At 42.2% G+C, this 10174-nt stretch overlaps 2 protein-coding genes across 2 annotated transcripts in view; one reads left to right on the forward strand and one right to left on the reverse strand.

The window, feature by feature from the left end:
• Window positions 1-2278: 2278 nt before the first annotated feature.
• LOC109479485 lies at window positions 2279-5629 on the reverse strand. Its single transcript, XM_019781450.1, has 3 exons — window positions 5027-5629; window positions 2610-4642; window positions 2279-2519 (listed from the first exon to the last, which is right to left on the reverse strand). Exons 1-3 carry the CDS (start codon window positions 5627-5629, stop codon window positions 2369-2371), a joined length of 2787 nt encoding a protein of 928 aa, XP_019637009.1. The 3' UTR covers window positions 2279-2368.
• A 3543-nt stretch (window positions 5630-9172) lies between these two features.
• Window positions 9173-10174, forward strand: part of LOC109479533 (integumentary mucin A.1-like) — a 9306-nt gene continuing 8304 nt past the window's right edge. Inside the window, exon 1 of the mRNA XM_019781514.1 lies at window positions 9173-9361. Within this exon, the coding sequence (XP_019637073.1) occupies window positions 9259-9361 (103 nt within the window). The 5' untranslated portion in view covers window positions 9173-9258. The remainder of the gene's footprint in view (window positions 9362-10174) is intronic.

A 10174-nucleotide genomic window follows, 5' to 3' on the forward strand; every position in this document is an offset into this window, starting at 1 on the left:
AGTACTGGAAAAATTCATACATACAGTTTGGCTGTATGTTGATTTTAAGATACTAGTATTCAATCCTCTATTTTCAGGTATAAATTTGATTTTTCCTTCAATAACAAAAATACTGGAAAACTTCACACATACAGTTTGGCTGTTTGTTAATATTTTAAAAGATACATTTTGAACTGGTATTCAATCCTCCATTTTTAAGGTATAAATTTTATTTTTTTCTTTAATAACAAAAATACTGGAAAAATTCACACATACAGTTTAGTTTGGCTGTATGTTAAGTTTAAGATACTAGTATTCAATCCTCTATTTTCAAGGTATAAATTTGTTTTTTTCTTTAATAACAAAAATACGGGAAAAATTCATACATACAGTTTGACTGTATGTTAAGTTTCAGATACTAGTATTCAATCCTCTATTTTCAAAGTATAGATTGTATTTTTTCTTTAATAACAAAAATACTGGAAAAATTCACACATACAGTTTGGCTTATGTTAAGTTTAAGATACATTTTGTACTTGTATTCAATCCTCCATTTTCAAGGTATAAATCTTATTTTTCCTTTAATATAACAAAAATACTGGAAAAAATCATACACACAGTTTGGCTGTATGTTAATTTAAAGATACATTTTGTACTGGTATTCAATCCTCCATTTTCAAGGTATAAATCTTATTTTTCCTTTAATAACAAAAATACTGGAAAAATACATACATACAGTTTGGCTGTATGTTAAGTTTAAGATACTAGTTTTCAATCCTCTATTTTCAAGGTATAAATCTTATTTTTTCTTTAATAAAAAAAATACTGGAAAAATCCATACATGCAATTGTTGTCAATATATAATGCTCATACGTTAAATGGTAAAAAGACCTGCTATCCTCTTTCGTAATTTCAATCTTAGACAATGAAAGTGTTGCTAGAATTTATTAGCAATTGCGTGTTTAGTAATCAACGTACATGTACACTACAGTATGGATGATATTTTTGGGGAAAGTCATTGGCAAATAAGAATTTGTTTATTTTGTATATTTTTTGTGAAATGTGACACCTACTTGTTTCTTATATAAATGCTTGTCTTAAATTAGCAACTTGTAAAAGACAAACGATGATAGTTTACATTCCCTTACTTATTTTGTTTAATGTATTTTTGTGTGAAATGTTTTGTATGATTTCTGCTTACTGAATAAAGCTGGAAAAATGGGCAAACAAGAAACCAAGGGGAATATGAGGAGAGAACAACAGAAGATGTATTATGTTGTCCATTGTATATGTTTTTAATTTAAAAACTTAAGTTTTTTCCCCCATTCACCATTTTTGAAAATTGTATTAATCCTTTTTGCTATTTTTTTCTCTTTTTTTGTATTCTAATCTATGAAAGTAATGATACGTTTGAGATGAAGGCTTAAGAATTAAGATAATATTGACTAATCTCCAAGCAGATCTTTTGGTGGGGGTAAGACAGTATCAAATTGGCCAGTCTGTATCCATTTCCCCACCTTGGGTGGCCAGTCTGTATCCATTTCCCCACCTTGGGTGGCCAGTCTGTATCCATTTCCCCACCTTGGGTGGCCAGTCTGTATCCATTTCCCCACTTGGGTGGGAATGGATACAGACTGGCCAATTTGATACTGTCTTACCCCCACCAAAAGATCTGCTTGGAGATTAAATATTGACGGTTTTTGAAAATAAATTGTGTGTTTCTTTCTTTTCAGTTTACATGGGTTAATTTTAAGAGCCTAGAAGACATCAGCTTTTGTTTCTATGACTTCGACCCTACCATATATACATATCATATGCAATCTCTATTTTTTTCCACGTCGATTGGATGGATATTAGTGCAATTTTACGGTGTTCTAAAACAAAAAAAATACACACAACTAAAGAAATTCCTCTTTGGGAACTCACAGGATGTAATAAGCTTCTTCGTCAATTATTCGCTTCTTCGCAAATTATACTCCCGATTTGAATTATTAGTAACTGATTATTTGAAAAGTCAAAAGTCATGATGACCCTTTATTGAATTACTCTCCTTCAAAGTTTCAAACTACAAGGCCTACCAAACATACCAAGTATCATAAAGATCCATCCACAATTTCTTCAATTATTGTGTTGCTCTATGTCGTCAAATATCATTGCCAGTTACTTCACAGAATGTTGGTGTTTTTTTCCTTCAATTTGTCAGTTCTTCTGGAATAAAGTTAGCATTTCATTTTTCCTCTGTTAAACAAAATTTGATTGGCAGAAATGTGACACAATTGGGGCGGGTGAGAATTATGTTTGAATTTCTTGAAGAATAATTATGTCCAAAAGTAAAATAGACAATGATTGGGACAAATTCCATCCATCAATTCCTTTCATTTTTCTGTACTTACTGAATCGGGCAGTGAGCGGACGCTGGTTCATAGCTGTTTGTCTCGGGGTTTTCTGGGGTGTTGTTTACTGCCTCTCTACGGTCATTCTGGCAGTAGGTAGCCGCCCGAGACCCGCCAGCACAGGCCGCAGGGGAGGGACAGACGTATCTGTTTGCCCCACCGGTGGCGACCTGGCTAGGATGGTTCTCATCGTACATTGCGGACTGAGCACCGGCCGCAGGGGAGGGACAGATGTACCTGTTTGCCACACCGGTGGCGCGCTGGCTAGGATGGTTTTCATCATACATGGCGGATTGAGTCCCGGGCTCACTACCAGGCGAGGCGGCGGGCTGGTAGGTATTGGCCGCGGGGGACGTTGCGGAGTTGCAGACTGCCTCGCTAGGGTCATGCTGGTCATATGTGTTTGGCAGGGTACGCTTTAGGTCAGTGGCCAGGGCAGGGGAGTTGTAGCAAGCCGCCTTGTGGGCGACGCTCGCATTCTGCTGGTAGGCAGAGGACTTGGTGGCACCCGGGTTGGGGAGAATGGAGGGGTGCTTGTAGCAGCTTTGGCCGGACTTGCCGCGACCATTTTGGCCATAGCCAGCCAAGACGGCCCCTTTCCTGTTTGGTTTCTGACGGGGGTGCTCGGTGCTGTACGGGCGGGACGGCGCGGGGTGTGTCTGCGCGCGGGGGCGGCTTGCCTCACGGTACGCTGGGCACAGGTTCGCCTGCCCGTAGGGGACGATTTCTGACTGCGAAGATTCGGCCCTGCGCAGGTCAGGGTGGTCATTGAAACCACCCTCAGCGTAAGCGTTGATGACATACTCTGACTCATTCAAGCTGTCGTGATCGTCTAAACTCCCCTCGGCGTACGGACTGATCACTGACTCCTCCGAGTTGCCCCCTGGAACAGGCCACATGGAGCAGGCAGTGATCTGGTTGCCATTGCGGGATGGACCTGCACCGTTATCAGGGGCTTTGCGCTTGAGCTTCTGTTTGATACAACTAGCCATGGCACATCCCCAAACCCCTACCGCAGCAGCCGACAACCCGCCCAGAGCTGCCCACACGATGTACCATGTGAGATCTGCATCATCGCCCGTGCCAGTAGCCAGCGGTGTAGTGCTGGACAGTGGTGTAGTGTTGATGCTGACTGAGAATGGTGTCGTGTTGAGGGGTGTCAGTTCGGTTGCTGTCAGTGGAGTTGTTATGTCAGAGTGTACGTGCGCGCTTACCGAGAAGACGGCAGTGTGGGAGCCAGTTTCCGAAGACGCCGTACAAGTGGCGTTCCCAAAGGGCAAGGGCTCGGCGGTCTCAAGCCAAAGAGTGAAGCTGGACTTCCCCATGTAGTTAGAACACAGGCTGTGGTTTCCTGTTTCCCCCAACAAGTTTTCTGGCCCCTTACACTTCACCCAGCCCTCAGCCTTTAGGTCGGTCACCACACTTATGGTTAGGTTGCCTGTCGGGAGACTGTCGTGTGTGGTCGTGTTCGTGTCGTATGTTATGTTGAATGTGTGGTGTGAGTCGTTAGGGAAGGCAAAGGACACTATCGGCAATTGCTCCCAATACACGTCGCCAGAGGCTTCGTACCTGTACGCGGCGCTGCGCCCAACATGCGTAACCTCAACCAGCGGTACAGGACAGGGCAATCCGTTGGGATTGACCGGAGCGGGAGGATTTGGCGTCAGCGGCGAGGCGGGGCAGCTTGCTGGGGGAGGGGGGACCCTTAATGTCAGGTTAAACTGCCTCTTGATCTTAAGGGCGTTTCCTTCGTGTTCGTACAGCCAATCGTTCGCACACGTACAGCGCGGCGGGTTGTCAAGCTTCATTCCCTGCGACCAAGGCAGCGCCCTCCCCTCCAACGCGATAGCGGCAATACCATTTCCACGCACGTTGAGATTCATGATTGGAAATGACGATTTGAACCAACCACCAGACACAAAGGTCAGCCTGTTTCCCGCCAGATTTAGGACGCTCATTTCCGTGTTTGAGTGGAACGCTCCCGCAGCAATGTGGGAGATTCTGTTACCCTCCAGGTTCAGGGATTGCAGCCGTTCAAGCCCGTGGAACATCTCCACGCCGATAGATCGCAGTTTGTTCTCAACCGCGCGGAGATATACTACAGACTTGATCGCCTGCAGGGTCCCCGGTGCTACAGTAGCGATAAGATTGGCACTTACGTCAAACCACTGCGGCTGTACACCCAGGAACGCGCCGGGCGACATCGTCAGGATCTGGTTGTCCACAAGGATGAGATTGGACAGCCTGGGCAACCCATCAAAGCAGCCATCCTGCAGTAAATCATACTAGTACTGAGTATTGTATGATAACACCAAATAATATATTCATATAAAAATAATGTATTTCATTTCTATACCTTCTTATATATATGTAGCGGTAAAATATAACAAAATATATTGAGAAAAGGAATTGTGTCAAAATTCTGTGTCTGTATACGTAAGAAACAATCAACACTGTGGGGCCAAAACTAACAATCTTTACGTCAGATTATTTTGCATCCTTGAATGGGTACGTAGCAGGCTCCTAAAAATTAAATTTCTGATAAAGCCCACCCTCTGCCCTTTCAGAAAAGTGTAAGATATGATCATGTACATAATATATCAATAAATTTGAATGTTAGTGGGATAATATTCATGTTGATTTTGAAATCTCACCTCCAGATGTGTCAGGTTGTTCTCCAACATCAGCAGATACCTGAGACCCTCCATCCCAGCAAACGTGCCGTTCTTCAGAGTCTGGACATTGCTCCGCCAGATGACCAGCTCAGATACCTGTGGCAACTTAGCAAACGCCCCTACCTCTATTGCCGTTAGGTTACAACCCACAAACCACAACTTGCACTTGCTACCACATGGGATCTGAGAGAGGATCTCTGCCTTGTCAGTGCCAAGCTCGCCGACGTTGTTGTCAACGATCATGATATCGACGATATCGGTGGACAAAGGGTTCTGATTGGGACCCCCCTGGGTAGGCCTTGTTTCGTTTGAGCAGATCTGGCAGGATTGAAACGCCTGATACGAAGGAACAGTGTCAAAGGGTCCCTTGTAGCTGTTTACTTCGTGCGGGTATTTGGTCCACTTGTACCGGTACGCTTCAATGTCATACCGGTACTCACGACCATCACTACGGCTGTCACCTACACCACACTTGGCCACGGACACTTCACGGCAGCTCTGCCAGCTACCTGCGTCCACACATGGCACTAGCAGCCGCATAAGCAGCAACAAATAAACTTTTGCCATCGGCTTTATCGCCATGATAGAGCGTTAACACACCATACTATTTAAAGGAATGAGCTACAACAACAGAAGGCTTACCATATGCCCCTTACCAGAGGATTTAAAAAATATTACCGTTAGTATCTCCACACCTGGACAGCACAGAAGTCAGCCGTGTTGCAGCCACAGTGGCGCAACAGTGGTCTAATTCTACACCATCATGCGGATTGTTACAGGTTTTGATTGGATTCTGATGTTCTCGTTATGTGGGACAGTTAATTCGCACCGACAGCGTCATCAAAGAACAGAAGCATTCTTAGTCCAAAGATACTCACAAGCCACGTGGATACAGCCTGGCCAATTTGCTACTTTCATTGCGGCCACCGAAATATATGTGTGGGGATTACACTTAGTCACCAATTGCAGGCCATCGCGAGCAGAACCAACTTCTACAGGCTCTCGTTCTTCCGCCCGCACCATCAGGGAATGGAATGAACTTGAGCCTGGTGCGGCGGAGGCGGGGTCTCTTGCCCAGTTCAAATCTGAACTGGCGAGGACCCTGCTGCATTGAGCCACCCCATCATGTTTTGTATATATGTAAATATTACTAACGCACTAATGCCCGTCTTTAGCACACACAAAATCAGTTGTCTTATGTTCCCTTCTCACTTATCCTTGTTTAACCTTTGTTTTTATGTACTGGGTCACAATTGTAACTAACAATGCGTAACGGCTGCCAATAATCCTACATGGTTGGGCTAGGCAGTAACGGAGATGATGATGATGCTGAAATATTTTGATTAGTCAGATAAAAAATATTTTGACAAACTTTTTACAGACTAACCTATGCAATGTTAGGTAAGCATAGTGCTTCAAATATCGCGTATACAGGTCATTTTCCACTGAAGTCAATACAAGAACAGGAAGCACACATCACAAATTAGTAATGTGTTCTTTAGAGTGCTGGCCAGTCACGAATCCTAAATTGATAATTCACTTGTTCCTATCCGGTTGACCCACAAGTGTTCAACCAGATTCTCAACTTCTAACAGTTTCCGGCTACCAAAACCAAAATGCAAAAAGAGAACCTTTCAGTACAGGGCAATCTAGTTTGGAACACATTACCACAGGGCACTTAAATTAAAACACTTACCAGCACATCTATAAAGCTATCTGCCAACTGTTCAAATAGTGTGACTTGTATTATTAGTTTGTAGAAGATTATGTTCCTTCATTTTTATATAGTGTAAATCTCTTTGTGTGTTATATGTGTGTGTTTTGATTTGGTATTTGTTGTATGTATGCTTTTTTTCGAATAAACCCTGGAAGATTAGCATTCTGGCTAAAGGGTATCGAAATAAAGAGAGAGTCATTTAAGTGTGAAACTTCATTTTGTGTCACATCATAAGGTGTTTATACATTACAGGTTGAATTGTTTAAGTGGTGGAAAAGTGTTGTAGGAAAAGACGTTAAGTTAGACCAACACGAAATAGTGTATGGTAATGTCGATATGTCGAACAGAATGTACTTCTGTGTTACTGATATCAAGTTTTATTTATATAAGATGAACATTAAGGATTTACTTCATTTTACTAGCTTCGAAAAGTGTAAGACTAGATTTAAAGCAATTCATTTGTGATTTTATGATGATTATAAATACGGGGGGTAACTGATGGTGTGGGCGTCCCAGTTTTTTTAATATGCTTATGTGAGTCATGTATGGATACATATTTGTATTTTTATATTGTAAACCTCTGTATGTGTCACACTGTATGTATTGTTTTCTGTATTTTTGTCAATAAAGTATGTTAAAAAAATAATAAAAAATGAAAAAATAAGGAGTTTATACACGGTGTTTGGCCAAGAATAATGCTGAACTGAATAGATCAATTTCATATATATATACCCCTCCCACCTCTACACCCGCATATATATATATATGTCAACACAAATAATTGTTTTGTTGGTTCTCTTTTTTTTTACTTTTCTTATAGATTTTGTACAGTGGTTATAACCACTCCTTTGCCAGGAAAGTACATTTACTTTACGAATGTTACCATAGAAGCCATGATTGATAGAGATTCCCAAGGCCCTAAAAATGAGCAACCTTCCACCGAATGAAATTTTCTTTACATAAATGTACACAATGGATCTAAGACGTGTTGAAAATACCCTCAGCTAAGCACCCATTTTAATATTGTGATGACATTTGATATTCAGAATACGACGCGGCAAAAACCGGAGGTTTCGCTGCAGTACCATAGAAGGCAGACAGGGGGCATTTTTGAACTTGTTCAAGCAACCGTTTTCCATCAGTGACATCGTATTTTTGCCTCACAGATGTCACTGTACTATAAGATATGGTTAATTCAACCTACTACTAACATAAAATGAAAATCCAGTTTCGTTGCCCTGGAACTGTATTGGATGTCTTTAAACTGCAGTGAAAGCACTGTTTCTAAGGACACAGCAAGTAAATGCATGGATGACATCCTTCGCAGACTCCAAATCTAATGCGAGCGGGAGAAAAAAAACAAGGCGGGCCGAAAAAAAACAAAGTTCCTATAATTTAAAATTTTGACTCAATCATTGTACAAATATAAGTGGTTTTGATTCAGTGGGAACATCACATATACACAGCCAGCATCAAATATCACTGCATAAAAGTAAGAAACAAAACATTAAATCAGAGCATTGTCTTGTCTCCTCTCTTTATAGTTATCTGCCATCCACCTTCCGGCATGGCAACATACATCTTTGCCCATTTTCGGCATGCATATTGACCACTGTCAGAAGGCAAAAAAATTCTTTTTTTTTTTCGAAATCAGGCGACAATTAATGCGCGCGCTGATGTCATCCATAAAATTACTTGCTGTGGCCTAAAGTAGAAAAACTACAAGGGAGTAGAGACAGACATGGGTGTGCCTGAGTACATTTCCCGATATAGAACTGATAAAGACCCTAACCTAGCGCCTCAAAAGCAAGACTTTAGTCTCCCCTTCCCAATCACATTTACATACATATACACATAACTCTTATTTCTATAGTGTATACCACGCAGTTATTAAATTTTTTTAGCCATGTGCACTTTTAGAGACATCACTGATATGCTGGCAATCCAATAACGCAGGTTTATGGATTATTAATTTTATTTTATTCACATTTATTTTTCGAGGATTGGGCAAAAACTTATGAAACTTATATCAGCCCTCTCCTCACACATAAAAGAAAACAATAAAACAAAGTAATAATAATAATAAGAAGAAGAAAGGACAAAGGTACATAATGAGCTGGTGTACAAATCAAAATCAATCACCTAAATCAAACAAAACGTCCTGTCTGCAAAATAATCACATCAAATATTTTACAGTTGTTGACAAACGACAATGAGGGGTTACCCCTGAGAATGGTTGAACATAAGGTGTTGTTTACGGATTATCACTGATGATCTATTTGGAAACGATTCGTGACACCATAATTATGTTAATTGGCATGGCGTCAGGGTGACTCATGCATGACGTAATCGCCCTTGTCTTTGTACGTTCAAACGCAGAAGTAGGGTACGCTCTACGCAGTTTGAAAGAGCGAGGCATCCTAGTTCTGACATAAAAGTTTGAGTAGCTCGTACAGTCTGCTTCTTTGTTCGAAAACGACGCGAGGAGAGTAAAATGGGTGTCCAGTCGAGCTGGACAGCGGTGGGAGTGGTGTTGCTGACCATAGTGCAACTACAGGTGGACCGAGGAGGGACGGTACTGGCACAGAACACAACACGTAAGTTCGGTAGAGACAAACAATGCGTTTAGACTTACGTCGTTGTTGTTGTTGTTTATTCCAACATCTAATCACAAGACGTGGTGACGGCACACTGGAGTTTTTTCAAATTATATTAATGCCGCCACCAATACAGGGGATAATATAATATTCATTTTCACTTGAGAGAAGTAAGGAAAGTCGTGTAAAGTGCCTTTTTCAAGGACACAAGATCAGTGGCATGTCAGGACTCGAACCCGGGACCTCTTGGTTCCGAGTCGAGCACTCTGTCGCTACGCTACACGACCCCACTTGTTGTTGTTGTCCTTGAAATTGTTTAAAGTCTAATATGTCGCTAGAAGTCGCTAAAGCCGGCTTGAAACTACGTATACCCCCAGAAGTGGTTTGAGATGTAGCCAGTTTCATAGTGACTTGGAAGGTTGAGAAGTACTCTCCAAGCAGATTTTGTGGGGCAAGGGGCCGAGGTTGTCCACCTGTACCCTCTGGTCTCTTGTCGAGGGCGATCAGCGAATACAGGAGGGCAATATAGACTCCCCTTGCCAAACAGAATTTGCATGGAGATTAGATCAGACGTACCCTGGACGTCAGATTCGTTACGGGCCGTTAGCCGTTTCCCTTCGGCAGCCAAGAGCCCTTCGCCCACCGGTCTAAATTACCGCTACGGGGGAGTCTAAAAACGTCTACTTACCCTGGGTGCCAGCCAAGTTTACGGGCCGTTAGCCGTTTTTCTTTCGGCAGCCAACAGCCCTTCGCCCGCCGGTCTAAATTACCGCTACGGGGGAGTCTAACTTCTCCCGGGCTCAACTCCGCCGT

Source organism: Branchiostoma belcheri, unplaced genomic scaffold (genome assembly GCF_001625305.1).
Source record: "Branchiostoma belcheri isolate BF01 breed outbred unplaced genomic scaffold, Haploidv18h27 scaffold49, whole genome shotgun sequence".
Taxonomy (NCBI): domain Eukaryota; kingdom Metazoa; phylum Chordata; class Leptocardii; order Amphioxiformes; family Branchiostomatidae; genus Branchiostoma; species Branchiostoma belcheri.

What these genes read in the sequence shown, in the direction of transcription:
- LOC109479485 (XM_019781450.1), bottom strand. Translation starts at nt 5,629, where the DNA reads ATGGCGATAAAGCCGATGGCAAAAGTTTATTTGTTGCTGCTTATGCGG. An exon ending in ACAACCTGACACATCTGGAG is followed by an intron (nt 4,643 to 5,026) that starts GTGAGATTTCAA and finishes GATTTACTGCAG; the next exon opens with GATGGCTGCTTTGATGGGTT. An exon ending in GCCACCGGTGTGGCAAACAG is followed by an intron (nt 2,520 to 2,609) that starts GTACATCTGTCC and finishes TGGGGCAAACAG; the next exon opens with ATACGTCTGTCCCTCCCCTG.